The 22,648-nt window shown below is 35.7% G+C and overlaps 1 protein-coding gene across 1 annotated transcript; it reads left to right on the top strand.

Moving 5' to 3' along the window:
* Positions 1–13,015: 13,015 nt before the first annotated feature.
* Positions 13,016–22,249, top strand: LOC109804841 (wings apart-like protein 1). Its single transcript, XM_020366720.3, has 13 exons — positions 13,016–13,760; positions 14,958–15,057; positions 15,181–15,517; positions 16,140–16,252; positions 16,817–16,945; positions 17,119–17,212; positions 17,355–17,465; positions 18,548–19,116; positions 19,473–19,735; positions 20,532–20,682; positions 21,382–21,479; positions 21,565–21,646; positions 21,865–22,249. Exons 1-13 carry the CDS (start codon positions 13,336–13,338, stop codon positions 21,946–21,948), a joined length of 2,556 nt encoding a protein of 851 aa, XP_020222309.1. The 5' UTR covers positions 13,016–13,335; the 3' UTR covers positions 21,949–22,249.
* Positions 22,250–22,648: the final 399 nt, after the last annotated feature.

Genomic DNA, 22,648 nt, shown 5'->3' on the forward strand with positions numbered 1-22,648 from the left:
ATGACAGTAGTGATGAAGAATATACTGTTGGTTCAAGTAAGTATCCATGTTTTAATATGCCTAGCAATATGGAAGATTATAAGTGGGAAGTGGGTTTGTATTTTCTGAGTAGAGAACAGTTTAAAGAGGCAATTACAACATATGTTGTTCATTCGAGGAGAAATTTAAAATTTAGTAAAAATGATAAAAGAAGGATAAGGGTGATATGCAAAGAAAGATGTCCATGGGTAGCATATTGTGACAAAGTACCTTATGAAGAAAGTTGGCAACTAAGAACGATTGTTGATAGACATACATGCAGTAGGGACCACAATGTGACTTTGTTGACTTCTAAGTGGTTAAGTGGGAAACTTAAAAGTTCTATTAAGGAGAATCCAAAACTAAAATTGAATGATATTAGAGAAACAGTGTAGAGAAAATGGAATGTTAGCATCTCTAAGGCCATGGCATGTAGGGTTAGGAAATTTGCAAAGAGTTATGTTGAAGGGTCTTTCAAAGAACAATTCAAGAGGATCTATGATTATAGTCATGAGCTAATCAGATCTAACCCAGGTTCTATAGTGAAGGTAAAGGTTGATGACAATCAAAATTATGAGAATAATGCTGGGAATAATGTTGAAGGGCCTAGTAGAGTACTTGCAACCTTTCAAAGAATTTATATCTGTTTTCAAGGTTGCAAACAAAGTTTCTTAAAGTGTAGACCCATAATAGGCTTAGATGGATGTTTTCCAAAGGGTTATTATGGTGGCCAATTTGCAAAGAACAATTCAAGAGGATCTATGACTACAGTCATGAACTAATCAGATCTAACCCAGGTTCTATAGTGAAGGTGAAGGTTGATGACAATCAAAATTGTGAGAATAATGCTAGGAATAATGTTGAAGGGCCTAGTAGAGTACTTGCAACCTTTCAAAGAATTTATATCTGTTTTCAAGGTTGCAAACAAAGTTTCTTAAAGTGTAGACCCATAATAGGCTTAGATGGATGTTTTCCAAAGGGTTATTATGGTGGCCAATTATTGGCAGCAATTGGAAGAGATCCAAATAAGCAAATGCTGCCAATATATTTTGCAGTTGTTGAAGGCGAGACTAAAGACTCATGGGAGTGGTTTTTACACCTCCTAATTTCTGATATTGGAGGATTTTTAGCTTGTGTCAATTACACATGTATTTTTTATCAGCAAAAGGTATAATTTTATTTTTGTTTACTAATATAGTTGAGAATTATTATATTGATTGATTCTGTGTGTAATATTTTTTTTGTAGGGGTTGCTGCCAGCAATCAATGAATTGTTGCCTGGTGTCGATCAGAGGTTTTGTGTTAGACACCTTTACAATAATTTTAGGAAGAAGTTTCCTGAAAAAAATTAAAGGATTTGATGTGCAAGGCAGCTACAACCACATATCCTCAAGCATGGGCAACATATGAAGTTGTATATCAATCAATGATATATCTAGTAAATGGCCAGAAGCTCTAGACGAAGACATTGTGCCCTAATATTTTTCCACCGCCAAGTAAGAAAATGCTAGGACGCCCAAAGGAAAGAAGAAATTTGGAGCCATGGGAACTGAAGAAGGCTGGCACTCAATTGAAAAGAAGTTGATATAGGAGAAAGTGCAGTAGGTGCAAGAGTTTTGGCCATAACAAATCAACCTGTAAGGAAAACCTAAGTAATACACCAATAACACATGAAACACATCAACCCACCCAACCATCTGAACCCACCCAACGCTCTCATCCCATCGAACCATCTCAAACATCTAAGCCAAAGAACAATTTAAGGGACAAGTTGAAGCCTAGGAAAGCACGACCACACTGGAAACCATGACAAAGTTGAAGATTGTTATTTGTTGCTTTTAGGGTTTATAGACAATATTTTGTGTTTAGACTGCATTGGTGATTTATGATGTAGCAGACTTTTGAGATAATGTTCTGCATGACAATATTAACTGATAATGATATGACAATATTTAATGTAGGAGACTAATATTATAACTTTTTACAACAATTGGCTACTTTTATTTCAACAAATGCTACACATTATTTATATGATCATTGTTTGATTTATATAGTTTTTACAAATACGAGAGAGAAGAGATTCCAAAATAATACGGTAAAGTTGGTAAATGATAGTATTAACTAACTGTTGTAAATAATATGCTAAAGTGTGGTAAATGACAATATTAAGTAAGTGTGCTAAAAAACATGATAAGTCAAAGCCGTGAGAATCACGGCCGTGATTTACAATCACACCCGTGATTCCCACGATGTTAGTTAGTAAAAAAAATCCTACGTAACAACCATGAAAATCACAGCCGTGATTCTGAATCACGCCCGTGATTTTGAATAACGCCCGTGATTTTGAATAACGCCCGTGATTTTGAATAACGCCCGTGTTTCTGAATCACTCCCGTGATTCCCACGGTGTCTGTCACTAAAAAAAAATGATATGAAACATTAACAATCACGCCTGTGATTCCCACGGTGTCTGTCACTCAAAAAAAATGATATGAAACATTAACAATCACGCCCATGATTCGTATAGCGTTTGTCACATTAAAAAACATGGTAACTTAGAACCGTGAGAATCACAGCCGTGCTTCTAAATCACGGTTGTGATTCCTACGACTTGAGTCAGCCTAAACCCTACTATACATCAATGCGAGAATCACGGTCGTGCTTCACAATCACGTCCGTGATTGACACGACGTCAATGACGTTAAAACCATTATAGGAATCACCGCGAGAATCACAGACGTGAATGTAAGTCACGCCCGTGATTCGTCCTTGCGACCAAAACCCTAGCTTCCTCCTATAAATACCCACGCTTGTGACTTTTAAACTTAATTCATTTATTCATAAAAGAGAATCACGTCTTGTTCTGTGAAACCCTAACCCACTCAAACCCAAACTCTTGCAATGGCCCCAAAGCGAACTCTTGCATCTCATGGGTCATCTTCTACCAATCCCACACCTGAGTTGGAAGACACGGAAGTACCCGTTATTCCGCCTCTACAATTATGAGACAGTGAGCAACGCGATAGGTACCAGACTCTTAGTACTCGTACAATAACTACAACAAGGTATCTTGATTTTCAATTTTTGCACGAATTAGGGTTACATGCTGACATCAATTTCATGTTGACAAACATTGGGTGGAGTAATTTTGCAACGATCTATGTTGAAAAGGTTTATCCAAGGCTTGTTCTTGAGTTTCTTAGTTCTCTCTGTCGCAACCCGAAAATTTCCGATCTCGCGACTAATGGTTTAGACATCCTTTTAAAGATCTCATCAATTAAGGAATGCCCGGACACCAGACTAATCCTTAATTAATGATTTTGAAAAATGGTTCATGGAGTCGCCACCAATGTTTTACTCAAAACATTGGAAAAAGAAAAAGTTTTTAAAAAGAATCCAATAATGGCCTTGATAACCAGAATTGGGTTCGGGGGTCGGTTACGTGTAGGGAAGGTATTAAGCACCCCTACAGCGCCCTAAATCGGTACCCTATGATGAAGTTAACGTAATAAGAAATAATAAATTAAATATTAGATCCCCTTTTATTAATATTATTTACATGCTTGAAATTTAAATTATACGATTGACCCTAAAATGTCTACATGATTATTTTTATTATAAATAATATTTATTAAAAATAAGAAATAAACGAGAGAGAAGAAAATTAGCTGAAATACCTCTTGAACGAGCTCTATTAATCTTCAAAGATGGAGATTTGGGTGCTTTTTGGCAACCCTTCACACTACAATGCCTCACAAAAATCTCAAGAAATACAAAGAGAGGGGGAGAGAGAAAAAAAGAGAAATTTCGTGCTCTAGGGAGTCTGGACGAAATTTTGGAGTCCTGAGAAATGAGCCCCAGCAGTCTATTTATAGACTTCAGAAAGGGTCCAGAACGGCCCGTTCCAAAATCGGAACGACCTGTTCTAGATATGGCCGTTGTGTGTTAATTTGTACCCTAGAACGGCCCGTTCTGAAATTGGAACGGCCCGTTCCGGGAACCAGAACGACCCGTTTCGGGAACCAGAACGACCCGTTTCGAAATGAGAACGACCTGTTCCGAAATGAGAACGGCCCGTTCTGGGTTACAAATTTTAGCCCTCTTTTGATACCTCAAAACGGCCCGTTCCGATTCAGATTTTTGTAAGCCTTTTTAGGTTTGGAACGGCCCGTTCCAGCCTATTATTTTTAGGCCTTTTGCCTGGTTTGGAACGGCCCGTTCCAGACTAGGTTTTTAGGCCTATTTTGTGACTTAGAACGGGTCGTTCCGATTTTGGAACAGCCCATTCCGGGCCACTAAAACCAATGTATTTGGGCTTTAGGCATTCTGATGTCTTGTCTTGTTGTTTGCATGCTTGGGAGCTCCAATTCTTTGATGATAGACGTCCATATCTTTGTTTGTATGCTCCCGGACGAAATTGGGTGTCTACAGCTGCCCCTCTTTACTTGTCCTTTGGAATAGCAATGTGTTGCTTTTTCAAAGGCAAGAAAAGACGTAGACATTTCGTCCGGGTCTTCTCTTCGTCTCTTTGGTGCTTCTACGTTGTTTCCCTTGTGATAATGTGTAGCTTCTTTCGCTCTGAGGTTAGGTAACCCTCTTCGATCTTGTACTAGTTTTGAGGATCTAGCAACCTTTTTCACTAAGGTCAGGTAACCCACTTTGTACTAGTTTTGGGGATCTAGTAACCCTTTCACTAAGGTCAGGTAACCCACTTTGTACTAGTTTTGGGGATCTAGCAACCCTTTCACTAAGGTCAGGTAACCCACTTTGTACTAGTTTTGGGGATCTAGCAACCCTTTCACTAAGGTCAGGTAACCCACTTTGTTCTAGTTTAGGGGATCTAGCAACCCTTTCACTAAGGTCAGGTAACCCACTTTGTACTAGTTTTAGGGATCTAGTAATCCTTTCACTAAGGTCAGGTAACCCACTTTGTACTAGTTTTGGGGATCTAGCAACCCTTTCACTAAGGTCAGGTAACCCACTTTGTACTAGTTTTGGGGATCTAGCAACCCTTTCACTAAGGTCAGGTAACCCACTTTGTACTAGTTTTGGGGATTTAGCAACTCTTTCGCTAAGGTCAGGTAACCCACTTTGTACTAGTTTTGGGGATTTAGCAACTCTTTCGCTAAGGTCAGGTAACCCAATTTGTACTAGTTTTGGGGATCTAGCAACCCTTTCACTAAGGTCAGGTAACCCATTTTGTTCTTGTACTTGATGTCTTCTTGTTGGTGTTGTAGGATGAAAGACTGCCCCCAGGTGGATGGGCAGGAGATGTTTAATGTGCCCCTGTGTTGGTGGGCAGAGAAGTGGATGATCGACAGGGATTCCAATGTTGCCCCTGCCACTTGAGTATTGTTATGCCTCTCCAGGCGCAATGCTGAGTCTTTTTTATGATTGGTTATTTGATTGTTGGTGGATGGTTGTGGAATGAAAGACTGCCCCTAGGTGGATGGGCAGGAAATGTTTGTTGTTGTTTTTGTCAAGGTGAGTATTATGATGCCTCTCCAGGCGTCTTCTTGTGGTAGATTTTTTTTTTATTTCTTTGTTTAGCTTCGGCTTTTTTAATATTTGAAGCTTGCCTTTTTTGCTATTTTTCTAAATGCTTCAGCTTTTTCAATATTTACGAAGCTTGCCTTTTTCTCATGTCATTGCTTTTGCTCTTTATTGTCATCATTGGTGAAGGGATCTATTTCATGATGATGTTATTTGTTGAATCTTTATTGATGAGTATTATTTTGGAAGCCACTCCTAGCTTTGGTTAGGAAGTCATTCCTGGTCTTGACATTCTCTTGGATCATCCTTCATTCAATTAAGGAGTAGGGCGCGATAGCCTCTTCATGCTTACAGACTTGCTTGTTTGGTCGATTCTATTATATTCCACTGTTGATATGTCTTTGCTTAGTGGGCACATAGAATCACTCGGGGTCGCTATTTGCCACTGCTTGGCTCATGGTTGGCTATTTAGCTTGGGCTTCGTCCTGATAACTCCTTCTGACTCATAGCAAGTAGAATGCATGGATGCATGGATGCAATGAAAATGCAAGACAAGAATGATTCTTTTATTTATATTTTTTTTTTGTGTAACGCCCTTTCATATGCCCCTAACTCATATGCATGCGATGCAGTTTATACTCATGTGTTTATTCCTAAAGATGCAATTCGTCGTTTTTTTTTATGTCGGGAAATTAACCTGTACGCATTAAGGTTAATGTTGACGATTTCTTTCTATCCATGTCAATCTTGATTACTGTCGGGATATGTTATTTTGAGCCCAAGTTTCAGTGGCTCCTTGACTATCCAGTCGATGTGTGGTCAAGCGTCTCTAACCTCTGTTCGAGGACATCTCGGCCTTCTCTCTGTGAGTATTCACTGTGCATTTTCCGTGTATCTTTTCAGTGCTATTTAAATGCCATAAGGGTCAAGAGAAAAGAAGGAAGTAATGTTATTATTATTATTATTATTTTTCAAAAGGGTTGTTAGAAGGGATTTTTCAAAAAGGGTTTTTTAGAAGAAGGGCTGGCCAAGGTAGGCCTTTGTGTTTAGGGTTATTAAACAAAATGTATTTGTTGCAAAGAAGTTATTATTGTGTTTTAGCCTTTTTGGAAAGTGGAGTGATGACTTGGAGTCGCGCTTTGATTGAATGATTCCCTTGAGCTGTCTTTCGGTTTTCAACTCAAGTTGCTGCTTTAACGTCTTAACTTTTGCCTAGGTCACTCGGGATGTGTTTCCTAGCATACATTTTTCTTTTGATCTTTTTCTTTTGCCTAGGTTACCCATTTTTACTTGGGGATTGCCTAGCAGATCTTGCCCTAACTTTTGCGCAGCCCTCTTAGTGGGTTTCCTACTGGGCCTTCATTTTTTTTTGCAGCACTCATAAGGTATGGGATGACTTTATTTTATCAAACCCTAGTCATGTTTGAATTCCTGATTGTTCCTTTATTATCCTTTCCATGCTATTATCGAGTAACATCTTTGTCGCAAATACATTTTGTTTATTAAGGGTTGATGGATGAGGCCTAGAGTGAATATTTAAAGGGAGAAGAGAAACGAAAGAGTGTTATGGCATTTAAAACATTACTTTCAATTTACACGTGCCCCTCTAGCAAAGCTCGAAGGCCCGGGCATGCCCCGAGTTCGTGATTCATACACAGAGAGATAGACAGAGGTTGCCTCCTAGAGAGTCATGAATGATTTGATAATTTCGAAAAGAAAACCTTTCCACTTGCTTGAACGTCGGTGTTTTGCATTTGGAGTGAAACCTTAGTGAATTCTTGCTTTCGAAGGGAATACTCGAGCCACCTTTCGATTCCAACTCAGATAGACATTTCTTATTTTTATATATCCCTACTTTTGCATAGGACGTATCCTATCGGGATTTTGATTTTGATTTTTTTTTTCACCCTAATTTTTGCCTAGGATGCCCTTTACGGGTTTTCATCCTAACGGGTTTTTGTATGCAATGTCTTTATTCTTCAATTGAGTTTTGTCTTGTAATTCCCTAAAAAGCAAGGATTCGTCCATTCTTGATCATTCCTCTTATCCCGGCAATTATTGTTTCCGCATGAAAAAGTCTCGATGTTTGAATCGCCAATTTGGGCGTGTGATGCCCCCAATTACTGATAAGTGTTCCCCGATTTGATGTGTCAGGTTTGCATTTGATTACAGTAATTTCCATTATCCGGCTAACACGCACAAATTAGATTTCCCTTTTTATTCTTATTTATTATTTACAAGGAAGGCATGTTATTTATATGAAACATAAAATAGGATGCAAAGACATATGAGAAATTCAACGGATATCATTCTCATTGATTTTTGTTTAGAGAACATTCTTTGCATACTATTATATGTGCCTTCCATTTCTAATGAATGTATGCTAATGTACTATCCTAGGAGATGCATGATATTTATTTTCTGCCTAAATTTTATCATGTTTTTGGCTAAAGGTTATGATGCATGATTTTTTGTATATATTTATTTGTCTTTGTTGTTGTTTTTTTTTTTTTTTTTTTTAAATTAAACTATCCTATATGATGCTTTGAGGTTTAGGTATATAGAAGGGAGTTAAAATTTTTATCATTTTTTTTAATATCTATTTGTTTGTAATTCTTACCTATTTGAAATAAATAAACACAAACAAATGCAACACACATATGCTCAAACAAATGTACACCCACGAACAGTCACGTTTAAATCCTTGGTCTGTGGTCCCTGCAAGAAAAGTGCATTGTATAGGACAATTCTAATCTCACTGGTCTTAAGGCCCCCAAGGTGCCCCCATTATAGGGACTCAGTATCTCTGTCGCCGTCACCTGGCAAACTCTAAGGTCTATCGCAGTATTTCAGGCTAGAGTAACCGGTTATCACCTTGAGTGTGATTTCCGACAAGGCTCGCAGGCTCCAAGGCCAAACTTGGGCCGGTCGTACGTCAACCACTCCCTATGTTTATTACCCTCATGCCCCCGGGTGTAGGGGGAACTGTTGTGTGCAAAGGATTGTGTATAGTTTTATTCAAACAGGTGCAGAATTTAAATAAACAAACAAACAGATATTAAAGCCAAACAAATAAAATAAAGGGGAAAAAATATTTAAATTATTATTTTTATTTTATTTACTTCATCAATTAAATGGGCCTGACCCTCTTTAAACGTCCCTAGTGGAGTCGCCATCTGTCGCAACCCGAAAATTTCCGATCTCGCGGCTAATGGTTTAGACATCCTTTTAAAGATCTCATCAATTAAGGAATGCCCGGACACCAGACTAATCCTTAATTAATGATTTTGAAAAATGGTTCATGGAGTCGCCACCAATGTTTTACTCAAAACATTGGAAAAAGAAAAAGTTTTTAAAAAGAATCCAATAATGGCCTTGATAACCAGAATTGGGTTCGGGGGTCGGTTACGTGTAGGGAAGGTATTAAGCACCCCTACAGCGCCCTAAATCGGTACCCTATGATGAAGTTAACGTAATAAGAAATAATAAATTAAATATTAGTTCCCCTTTTATTAATAATTATTTACATGTTTGAAATTTAAATTATACGATTGACCCTAAAATGTCTACATGATTATTTTTATTATAAATAATATTTATTAAAAATAAGAAATAAACGAGAGAGAAGAAAATTAGCTGAAATACCTCTTGAACGAGCTCTATTAATCTTCAAAGATGGAGATTTGGGTGCTTTTTGGCAACCCTTCACACTACAATGCCTCACAAAAATCTCAAGAAATACAAAGAGAGGGGGAGAGAGAAAAAAAGAGAAATTTCGTGCTCTAGGGAGTCTGGACGAAATTTTGGAGTTCTGAGAAATGAGCCCCAGCAGTCTATTTATAGACTTCAGAAAGGGTCCAGAACGGCCCGTTCCAAAATCGGAACGACCCGTTCTGGATATGGCCGTTGTGTGTTAATTTGTACCCTAGAACGGCCCGTTTTGAAATTGGAACGGCCCGTTCCGGGAACCAGAACGGCCCGTTCCGAAATGAGAATGGCCCGTTCCGAAATGAGAACGGCTCGTTCTGGGTTACAAATTTTAGCCCCCTTTTGATACCTCAAAACGGCCCGTTCCGGTTCAGATTTTTGTAAGCCTTTTTAGGTTTGGAACGGCCCGTTCTAGCCTATTATTTTTAGGCCTTTTGCCTGGTTTGGAACGGCCCGTTCCAGACTAGGTTTTTAGGCCTATTTTGTGACTTAGAACGGGCCGTTCCGATTTTGGAACAGCCCATTCCGGGCCACTTAAACCAATGTATTTGGGCTTTAGGCATTCTGATGTCTTGTCTTGTTGTTTGCATGCTTGGGAGCTCCAATTCTTTGATGATAGATGTCCATATCTTTGTTTGTATGCTCCCAGACGAAATTGGGTGTCTACACTCTCCACACTGAAATTTTGACTGGGGCAAATTGTGGACCAGGATTGATTTCCTTTAGACTTCTTAATATAGAACATCGTCTCAATTTGGAGGAATTCAATGCTATCTTTGGATTTCAAATTGGAGGGGAAAAAAGAAACCCAACATCATTTAATCCATATATGTTTTGGAGGGCTGTAACAGGTCACAGACAATGGTTGGCTGGTAAATGCAATTCGTCTACATTTCGCCACCCTGCCATTAGAATTATGCATAGGTTTATTGCATCTACTATTCTAGGTCGTGGCGACTCAGAGGGAAAGGTACGCCTAACTGATTTACTTTTTATATGGGCAATGATGAAAAATAGGGATGAAAAGATCAACTCTGATGCATATTTGGCTAGACAATTGCAAAGCATTTCAAACACTAGATTTGACAATATTGTCAATGGGGGCTTGATAACTACAATTGCTAAAAATTTGGGCTATAGCGAATTTCTGGACCATTTGCAGGATATCGGAGCTCCTAGAAGGATTAATTTTAATACTTGTTATGCAATGTATTGTATTACTAAGGACAATGATGACAAATTTTATTTCATTGTTAGCCAAACTAGAGTGCACCACTTACTACCAAACCGACAGTATACACTCAAGGATGAAACCACATGGTGTTTCCCCTTGCAGTCATTGACTGATGTACCCGAGCAACAACCTGTTCCTCAGGAGGTAGCACTTGAAGCAGAGGAAGCGGAGACAGAGGACCAACATTTCACCACACAATCATATGTACAGGTAGACAATGCTGATATCCTATCTGTCATTCAGTGTATGGATCGTCGACTACAAGAGATGGATGAACGTCAACAGCACTATAATTATATGCTAGATAAGATGTATAATTGGCACCTTCAGCGTTATTCAGATGATTTTCCTCCTCAGTGATTTCTCTAAATCATATTGTGTTAGCACAAGCAATTTATGTTATGATTTCCTGTTGTTTACTCTTTGAACTATCTTAGCATATATATTTATCTCTTTCAAATTTCAGACCATATGTATTCAAGTCTTTAAAAACTTAGACCTTAATATATCTATGTTTTTATGATTATTAGTATGGTTTGACGTTCATATTTGGTGCATGATAATTTTACTCTTCAAAACCAACTGTTAAATTTCAACTTCAGGCAATGCTTCAATACTAACATTACTAATTGTTGATAATTCTATTGCGATTAAACCAACATTACAAAAATATCCAACAACAACATCCCAAAAGTTGTCATTAATTTATATTAATTAAATTACATTTTAATTTTAAAAATAACTTATATAAATTTGAATTTCACTTTGCATGATTGTGTTAAAAATAATCTATATTAATTGAAATTAATTATATTACATAGTCTAAATAAAATTCATGTTGCTGAATTATTTATGAAAAAATAAACTATGTGAACCAAAACAATATGAACAATCATTATTTTTTTTCTTCAACAATGATGAATATTAACTATTTTTAAAATTTGATTTCTTAATTAATATAAAAAGAGATTCTTATAAAAATTAAATTTTGAATATGAAAATATCTTAAAATCAAATAACAAATTTTATTGTCTTTCTTGAATCAATTAGCAGCACACAAATTCCTCCTCTCAACCATTTTTTTATGTAGTTCGTTGATGCGTCCGATGAATTACAAGAGAACATCTTATACTTCGTATAAATCATGCAAACAAAAAAAAAAAAAACAAAAACTTAGCATGAACACGGAATTCTTTTGAAGGTGAACCTTTTATGAGAGAATCAACATAAGGTAACATATTGTAGAATGAAGCGTGCAACGACGACAATTAAAGGAAGAAAAAACCAAAACCAAAACAAATATATAGACGACTCTTAATATCTTAAATTGCTATTATTATGTATTTTATGAATTCAAATAAAATAAAATTTTTGGTGGTATTGCAAAATATTTTTTATTTATTTATTATATATAATAGACTTATAGGATTTTCACATCAACAAAAATTATACAAATAATAAATTAGATGATAAATAACAATAAATTATGTTTTCTTTTATATATTTAAATATATTTTTAGTTCTTATATGATGAATATGTTTTGATTTTGATATTTATACATTTTTTTTCTTTATTTTCCATCATTTGAAGATTTAAAATTATGATTTTAGTCTATATTATTATGTAATTCTTTTTAACTATTTATGCAATTGAAATATTATGTGATTATTTTAAGTGATATCTATAACTTTATGTGATATTTTATTTGCATGTAAGGTTTTTAATTTTTTTTTATATATCCTTAAAATAAATGTTATATATCTATACTAATATATAAAAGGATATTCTTTCTAATAACTATCTTGGTTTTCACATTTTGTTGACCATTATATTCTTATATTTAAAAAAAAAATATTTTTAATCAAATTCAAGAACTTGAAATTAATGAACTAATTATAATACCAGTTTGATCAATATACTTTTATTACTTAATTTTTATTTTTATTTTATCTTTATCTTTAGTAAAGACACGAAGTGTCTTAATCCCACTAGTTATAATAATAATAAAATAAAAATTATTCAAAAAGTGAGAATAGTTTGAAGAAAAAATATAAATTACTCTATTTTGTCTCCATATAATTTTGACAATTTTATCTTTATAACTATTTCAACTACTCTTTTTTCTCACCATTTTTATTTTTATTTTTCTTTTTTCTACCATTTAAAATCCTTCAAAAACTAGGTAATGGATCACTATACTCCTTGAATGTAAAAAAATAAATTATATCATTTCTGAATAACTATCTACAACTTCTAATATTTATTTGTGTATAATTATTAGAGATACGAATTGCTTCAACCCATCTAATATACTTTAAAATGATTATCAAAGATGAAAAACAATAATTTAAATTTTGGAAGAACTAAAAATAAAAAATATTTATGAAGACAAAAAAAGATTACTTATTTTATAAAGACTAAAATAATGTTGATAAATTTTAAAATAATAAAAATAAGTTTTTTTATAATAATGAAAATCAAAACTTGATGGTGAGAATGAAAATATATATATAAATAGTAGGCAAATAATGTTTTTGGATCACACTACAGACTATACAGAGAAAGGATTTGCGAAATATTTGAAATGGCGAAAGTAACCTCCCAAAGGGTTTACATTTGTAACCGGATAAAATAAACCACACTGGCCCATGGATTCAAAATGAAAATCGCACGGAATTTGATAAGAAGAACAAAACAATTGAAATTGAGGCAACAGCACTTCCGATTCAATTCAATTCAATCGTTGGACTGAAGCAGAGGCAGCTGAAATCCTCCTTCACCTAATTCCAATTTCAATTTCCGAAAAAGCCCCTTTCTTGAAGATGCCCAATTCCTCCTCCACCTAGCCAGCCGCCACCAACCCCATCGATCTCCGCCGAAGATGATCGTCCGCACCTACGGCCGGCGCAAGGGCTCCATTTCGGGAACGTGCTCCTCGCTAAACGACGACGTTTCGCTCTCGCAGGACGACTCCGACCCTCTCTGCGGCTTCGCCTTCTCCTCCTCGCAGGACTCCTCCTCGCACCATTGGCCGCTCTTCGATTCCGAGATCCCCGATTTCGGCGCCGCCGCCGGAGGGAGGGAGTCCAAGCGGCCGAGGCGCGCCGCGCCGGAGGGGATTACGGCCACCTCGACGCTCATGGAGGCGCAGGAGTTCGGGGAGATGATGGAGCACGTCGACGAGGTCAATTTCGCCCTCGACGGCCTCCGCAGGGGCCAGCCTCTGCGGATCAGAAGGGCTAGCTTGCTCTCCCTCTTGTCCATCTGCGCCACCATGCAGCAGAGAAGGCTTCTCAGGACTCAAGGGTGTGTCACTTCTCTTCTTTTCTTTTTGAATCTTTAACGTCTTAATTTGGTCTTTTGAATTCTTTTGTGGGTTGGGTTTCCTTCAAAATTTTGAATTTGGGCCGGGCGGTGTCGTGGGGTGTTTTGTGGGTCGTCGCCGGATGTGTCTGGTTTTTGAATTTCTTGGCGCTGTTGGATTTTGGAGCTTTAAATTTCTTTCTGGATTTGAATTGTTCCGTTTATGATTCTGGTATTAACGTTGCCGTGTGGGTAGATTTCATCGTGAGATCTCTTTTTAAGTAGAAATGTGGCTTGCTTAGATATTTTAGGGTGCTCAGGGATTGCGCTTGTTTATTTCACTTATGGGACTTTGTTGCCGTTTTTTTTTTTTTTTTTTTCATACCCCTTTTGTGTGTGAAATTAATCAATTGCGGACCTCAAGTTTGCTTCCTACTCGAGCTATCCGCCGTGCATGACTTTTCTGCCATTTGATATATAGTTTAAATAATGTAAAATATTCCATATCAGGATTCGCAAGATTATAAAGATTCATGATATTGCTGTTATCGTTTGCCTAAGTATTATGCAATTGACCTAGTATTCAGAGATTAAAAAGATTCATCCGTTGTGAGTGTGGCAGGGTAGTATTTTCTAGAGAAAACCCTCAATTAGGTCTTCCAAAAAAATTAGTTGCGATATTAGTCCCACAAGATTTTTTTTTCTTTTTTTTTTCTGTGAACACTTTAGTACCTCAAAGATTTATTTATTTATTTGTCATAGCTCTAGCCCTTCTAAGATTCTATCGCCAAATTGATCCTTTTATGATTTAATTGCCACCAAATCATTAGTCCCTCATAGTTTCTTTGTACACCTATTTTTTGCCATAGGGATGATATTTTAGATCTGCGAGGAACTAATTTTGTAATAACTGATAAGATTAAATCTTTGAAGGACTAACTTGGTTACAAAATCTTTGGAGGACTAATATGATGAAGACTTAAATCTTAGGGACTTATTTGGTCACCAAAAGGTTTGGAGGACTAATGGAGTGACGAACATAGTGTTTTTGAGGACTAATTTGAGTGTGTATTCCATTTCTGTAAATCTTCATTCAAATTTTATTTTTAAACTGAGTACATGGATTGAACTCACTCTTATATAGGAAATATACAAGTATCGATGTTTAGCTGATAAATCCCAGATTTTTATGCTTTCTAGGCTGGCAAAGACAATAATTGATGCTGTTTTGGGCCTCAGTCTTGATGATTCTCCCAGCAATCTTGCAGCTGCAACCCTTTTTTACATTTTGACCAGTGATGTAAGTCTTCTTTTGTTTGTGGAATTGCAGTCAGAGAATTATGATTATGAATAATAAGAGAAGCATTGGGAAATATAAGCATCACAATAATTGTGTAATTTACTGGGTATGCTTTTGTTTCAGGGCCAAGATGATCACCTCCTTGAATCACCTAGTTGTGTTCAATTTCTAATCAAGTTGTTAAGACCAATTGTCTCCACAACTATTAAAGACAAAGCACCAAAATTTGGCTCTAAACTTCTATCATTGCGTCAGAATGATGACGTGCTAAAAAATATGACGGGAAGATTGGACTCCAGCTCTATGGAAGTTTGTTCTAAAGTTCAAGAAATTCTAGTAAATTGCAAAGAGCTAAAAACATGTCAGAATGACAGTAGGGTGGAGAGACCAGAGTTATGCCCAAAATGGTTAGCATTGTTGACTATGGAGAAGGCTTGTCTGTCTGCCATTTCTCTTGATGGTATTGTAAAGAACATTTATTTCCACAGTATTATAGGCTGAAGATGTTCTTTTCCCTCTATTATATCATGTTCAAAAAAGTAATAAGAGAGAATCAAATCTGCTAACATATACTGATATATACTATCTTTTTAGTAAAGCAATATGCTAAAGAACACATTACTTACAACTTATGAGTTTATGTAACAGTCTTATTCATTTTATTTCTTCCCAGTTTCCAAAGGTGTCATCTTGATTTTGACATGCTAATAAAATTTGAGTTCTCTGCACAGTGGTGCTTAATTTGATGGAATCTGCCTTTTTTTTAATGTAAATTCTAGGGGGTAAATATGTTCTGAATTTTATAGTGGGTATTTTTATGTGAATTTCCATCCCAAATTAATCAAGATTTTACTGTTTTCACCTGTAAATTATGATTTCTGTTGTATTCTTTCTCCATAAAAAGTTATAATTCCTACAAGTAATTTTTGATGCTTCTAGTTGATCAGGAACTAACATCATTAAAATTTGTAATGTTCTGTGGTCCTGCTGACTATATATTCTGTTATGGAACGTCTCTATTGAAACAACTTCAGAGTATTCTTTTCTAACTTTTTTTGGGATGTTATGGGCTTTCTTTTCAGAAACCTCTGGTGCTGTACGTAAGACAGGTGGAAATTTCAAGGAAAAATTAAGGGAGCATGGAGGACTTGATGCAGTCTTTGAAGTCACCATGAATTGTCATTCAGATTTGGAGGTGTGAGCTTGTATGTTAGTTCTCATATATGCTTTACTGTACTTGCAGTAGACATGACGAGACTTTGGCAAAAAGAAATTGACAGAGATGGTCTAAAACAGTAATTTCTGATAGTTTTTTCTTTATCTGACTTGAGATATTGTATTTTGCTGATTCATCACCAATTATTTTATTAGTCTTTTTGGTATGTTCTCAAAATCACGTTTTGTTGATAAAAGAACAATTTTGATAGTAACATGAATGTTTGGGTAATTTTTTAGACTCGATTAATTATGCTATAAGTCAAATAGGGTTTAATAGAAAGATTTTTTTTAGCTTTTCTGTTAAATAGATTCTTGGTGTGGGACTCATAAAAATATTTATATTTATTCTTCAAGAATGATTGTACTTTTTCATTCAAACAAAATCAATTCTTTTTAACCTACTTTTAAAATATCATTCTTAAGCACAAATAATGTTTTAACCTTAATTCTTAGATAATATTTGATCAAATGCCTCTATATTTGCTGCCTCAAATGAGAAATTATAGTAGCAATTGCCTTAAAGCTGTCATTTGTCTTTCAGAATTGGATTAGCAATGGTTCTCTCTCTACCAAAGATTCAAGACATGACAAACAAATGAAGAGCCTAACCTTGCTTCTCAAGTGCTTGAAGATAATGGAAAATGCTACTTTCCTAAGCAACGACAATCAGGTTGACATGTGTTCTTTGCCTGTTTATTTATAAACTTACTTGTTTATTTGGAATTTTACTTGTGTGACTTTCTCCACCTGTATTACATGATGCATAGGTTTGTTGCATTTCTAGCTTGGTGAACTTGTTGATTTATCAATCAATCAATCTTAACATTTACTTTCTCATTATAGACTCATTTGCTTGGAATGAAACGAAAATTGAGTTCTCAGGGCCCCCCAATATCATTTACAGAGCTGATTATAGCTATCATAAAGATCCTTTCAGGTAATGACCACCAAAAGGGATAATTTCTGGCTTTTGCTGCCTTTTTCTTTTTAGTTACTTTATTTTCCTTTAATTTATGTTTTTGATGGTTCTAAGCTTTTCCTCCCTCTTTCATCCCTGCCAAAAATCTTCTAACTTGTAGATCTATGTTTACGTCGGAGTGCCTCTGCTGCATCCAATGATAGCAAGATTTGCGATCCCTTCTCTATGGTCAGTCATGATTCTGAATTGGATCAGCTCAGAGACTATAAAGGTACTAGATTGTTATTATTGGTTGGAGTATGCAGAAATCTGCCAAACCACTGTAGAACATTTATACTCCTCTTTTCACCGAGACAGGATCTATTTGTAGAATTGTCTCCCTCTTTTAGGAGATAACTATTATCTCTTGCTCTGTTTTTATTAACCTTTGGAGATTGATAGGCCCCTATTACTGAGGCATATGGTATTTGCAAAGACATGGGAAGTAAAAGGTTAACATAGCCTTTTGCTTCCCATCTCTTTTAATGAGGCATATGGATGAAGAGGAGAGAACAGTCATTATATGGAATATTCATGTTGTTAAGTCTGGAGCATAACCGAATGCTGGACTGGCAAGGAATAGTGAGAGGTGGGAAATCTGTTGGGGAGAAATGAGAATATAACAGGGAAGGATAGGTGCTACATGTAGGCATGACACTAGATTTATCTGAATGGCCTGGGGATTCTGTACATCTGCAGAACTCTAGATTTATCTTTTAATTTTCACCATTTTGTGTTATTGTATTGTAAGGAGTTAATCTCCCCCTTTTTTTTTTTTATTTATCAGAAATTCAGTTTTTATCAGTAAGAAATGCCATTAGCTTTATTATTGAGCTTCACAGAGTTACTATAAGGGTTTACTGTTAAAAATTGTCATCTCTAAACCCTTGATTAAATTTTGTTGTCTCTGCTGGGAAGAAAATTATTGTTTTAATTCAAAAGAGAGTGAGCATTATTAGGGTTGGATTGCAGATTTTTCAGATTTCTTGTTATGCCTATAATAGTCCACTCTACTGGTTGAAACTGAAGTTTGGAGTCATGGATCTCAGCTGATGATCATGTGTGGACTTTGACACAGAATTTACTCTGTCTAGACTCCAGCATATCTTTCTCATAGGTTGAATGTTTTCATAGAGCAAATTTCTGAGAAAATGTAGTTTTCTGAGAAAATGTTATCAAGATAATTTGTTTCTTCCCATGTATTTGGGTTATGTGCTGTAGTCACATTCTAAACGAATAATTGGTGGTGACTTGCTATTGTAGAAATAAGTTAGTCTTCAGATTTTCTGAATGCTCCTTCATTTGAATTTGTAGAGAATGAGACTCTATCCATCAGTTCCAGTAGAAAGTACCATGGTGCAGAGAGAGCCTCTTCTATTAAGAGTTCTAATGCTTCTCAGATCAGCCGAATATTGACATGTAATCGGTTGGAAAGTTCGCTATCCATTTCTGAGACACCCAGCACTTCAACTACTGATACTCATTCACTAAAGATGAGGGTCAGTTCTTCCACATCTGGGTCTTGTAGTGGTGCATCAAAGAGTTCATATTGTAAAACATCCACGATACAAAATAGTTCCAGGAAGAATGTTCGCTTTATGGAAGGTACCCCAGTTGTAATCTTGGATGATAGCCAAGATCCCTTTGCATTTGACGAGGATGACATTGCACCCTCTAAGTGGGACCTATTATCAGGAAAAAAGAAAAAGTCTCATTCTAAAAAGCATGAGGTAGCAATCAGTGAGTTTGAAAATGAATGTCAATCTCACATCAATGTGATCCAACAAGAATTAAGTAATGGAGACGTCAATTGTTCCAGTTCTGATGTTGGTGATGAAAAAGATTCCAGCCTTCTAACTGACTGCCTTCTTACTGCTGTAAAGGTATTTTATTTGATCTAGTTTGTTCAATGTATCATTTAGATACACTTATTCTCATATTGTTTGGGTAATTGAGTGAAGGTTGAGGTCTGGAGAACTTGCTTCCCTGTTAGACCATTTGAGAGTTTTTGTTTAATGTGTGGTTGCAATCTTGAATTTTCAATGTCACTGTTATATGCTATACTATTCTTTTAGAGAAGTATTTGCTGGATATAATTCTTGTTTTGTTTATATATACTGATAGTCTTATCTGTAAAACTAAAATTTTTTATGTCCTCTTTTTATTAGATCCTATCAGGGTTTTTCTCATGCAGAAGTTAGTTGCAATTTATACACTAACTAATGTTGTCTTATTTTAGGTGCTGATGAATTTGACCAATGACAACCCTGTTGGTTGTAAGCAAATTGCAACCTATGGAGGACTGGAGACCATGTCTATGTTAATTGCTGGTCATTTCCCTGCTTTCAGCTCATCGTTGTCCTTTGCTCAGATAAAAGAAAATGCTGCAGGAACTACAAAAAATCATCAATCTGATAAGCATCTGACTGATCATGAGTTAGATTTCCTTGTTGCTATTTTGGGTCTGCTCGTCAACCTGGTTGAGAAGGATGGTCATAACAGGTAAGTTAAACAACTTCTGGACTGGATAGAGCTGCATTAACTAGAGATTTATTTGTTTTCTTCCTTGAGTGGTTTTTTCCTATTTTAAGCTTTACTTCAAACAATTGAAGGGATCCACTTACGTTTGAAGTAAGTCTTGGGCACTTGTTCCACTTAATAACTTTTTATATGTATGTACGTATGTATTTAGAGAGAAAACTATACAAAATATACATGGATGGTCATGATCGAAAATTAATTAGTCACACGATCATTAAAAAGTTGTCATTTTTATGTTTTAATCCTGACCTTTCATGATAAGATCTAATGGTCAATATTTTTTCTTCTCACTCACTGAAAAAGGTTTTCTCATTTTATGTCTCTTACATCGCCTACCTCAATTTTTTGAGTGCAACTTATATATCTGTTTGTATCTGGATTTTGTGTTTCTGAATCACGCTTTTATTCAGCCTTTTATAATTATAATGTAGAATTAAGATTTGTATCTTCTTTGGTCCTTTTATAAATGTCTTATCATAGTACGCAACTATGAACTATCCTCTTTTTACTAATAAAGTCTAAAATGTAATCCATTTGATTTATTTTATGTTTATTTAATGAATGGAAGAAAGAACATAATGTCTTCTCAATCACTTAAACCTCGTATTATTTTTTGGATTATATATACGATTGACAACATGTTAAGGAGAAACAAATTTCCAAAGAAGCTCTTGGCATTATAATATAAAGTGCATCTCGTTAATATTGTATTTTTTTTTTTCAAAACCCTTTCAAACATGCTGTTGGTTTTCTGCAGATCACGGCTTGCAGCAGCCAGTGTTCTGCTACCTTCCTCATCAGGCTTGCACCAGGAGGTTCGGAAGGATGTTATTCAATTGTTATGCTCCATATTCTTGGCTAACCTGGGTGAAAGTGAAGGAGCTGGGGAAGATAAGCAGTTTGTACTGGTGGGTAGCATGTTCTTAGAAATTTTGTGACAGTTCTTATGTTTATTCACATTTTCTCTCTAAGTGGAAAATATGGCTAATTCTCCCAACTTGTTTACCATATCATGTATGAATAATTATGAAGAGTTGTGTTAGTTACTTTAACTGAAATAGTTGCAAAAGAAAAAGAGAAATGCTAGCAACACCCTACATGACACACTGTTTTAAACACACTGCAATTGGTTGAAATTTAGTGGAAAACACAAAATTTAACGAGTCTCACACCCTATTTAATGACCCTCTCTCGATTGTGTAGTTTTCAACAAATTCTAACTAATGAGAGTGAATGTGTTAAGAAGAGTATATTAGAGTGTTGTTAACAATCCTCAAGAAAAAAAAAATGCCGTCTATTCAAATGAACAAGCAATAGGTAAAGAAAAATGGAAGTTGCAATGTGCTCAACTTGATTGTGCTCTGAAGTGGATAATGCAATTGGATGAATATGAAAACAACTAAGGATTATCTTGAAACTTCCAAGATATTGTTATGTTCTTGTAGGTCTCATCTGATGTATAGTAACCATTGTACTTGTTTAGTTGTTTATCAATACTAGAAACACTTAAATGAAAGTTGGTGTGACTTCAAGACTTTCTGTAGGGGGAAAATATATGAAATTTGATTGCCATTGATGTATCTTGAATATTATGTTTCATCATGCAGAATGATGAGGCAGCTGTTCTACAAGGTGAAAAAGAAGCTGAGAAAATGATTGTGGAAGCGTATTCTGCACTGCTTCTAGCATTTCTTTCCACTGAAAGGTTGATTTCTTATCAATTCTCAATTGTTTGATTCAATTGTTGTGACATATTTTAAGGCTGATAATGTACTTTTCTTGGTCTACAGTAAGAGCATCCGTGCAGCAATTGCTGACAATCTTCCTGACCAGAACTTAGCAAGTCTTGTACCTGTGTTGGACAGATTTGTGGTAATGTAGCTTGGGGCAATTGTTTATACCTTTGGGGATGAAAATGTGAACTTGCTTGACATATTGTTTGTTAGACACTAAAATGTGTTGGGAATGGTAACTGGGGTTTCACCTTAATCATTTTCGATACCTGGGGCACCTTTACCATTTTTGCTTTTGAAACTTTTATACACACAATTGATGGCCTTTTAAACTCATAAATCCGTCTTCAACTGCAGGAATTTCATCTATCATTGAACATGATTTCGCCTGAGACTCATAAAGCTGTTAGTGAGGTCATTGAATCATGTAGAATTCGATGATAGCTCAAAGGGAAAACTCTGTACAGCCACAGCTTAATTTAGGGTTTGTTATTCTGGAGGAAATGGGGACTGCATTACGCCGAGTCTGATCAACTTTTATTCTCTGCTCACAGCGCTTTATACCCTTATTTTTATTTTTATATCACCATGCTGGTGATGATGTTGAGTTGCATGTATACAAAAATCAGTAGTGAGATTCGTATCTAGCATAGTTTGTGTGTAAACAATAGTGGTAATTTTTTTCAATATTCTTGTTTATTCATTCATTTTCTTGTATCGGAAGCTTATATCTTTTGTTTCAGGCCCCCACGTCCATTGTTTCTCTCCATCTTTAAGTCAGCTAAAGCTGGATTAGTTAATCTTGTTTAATTTTAATAGTGGATATTTGTGCATTACATGCCTCGTTCTAAACCAAGTTTTGTCCACATTCAACTTTGGGAATTGTCTCCACAATTTTGAAGTATGTGTCAGTTCTCATAATTGACTTTGTCTCCTGAAAATAATAAGTAGACCTCTTTTCGCCTGTCTATCTATTGAGAAAGTGGTATTAACATATTTTCTCATAAATTTTCAACATCTTTAATTTTTTTTTATTTTTAATAAATCTCAATTATTAAGAATGTCGAAAAGAATGTGTAAATAATGCATTTCCAGCATTTTTCCATGTTTGCTCAAGTGTAAAAAAATATAAAAAAATGTG

Source organism: Cajanus cajan, chromosome 2 (genome assembly GCF_000230855.2).
Source record: "Cajanus cajan strain Asha chromosome 2, NIPB_CcT2T_4, whole genome shotgun sequence".
In the NCBI taxonomy this organism is placed as follows: Eukaryota; Viridiplantae; Streptophyta; class Magnoliopsida; order Fabales; family Fabaceae; genus Cajanus; species Cajanus cajan.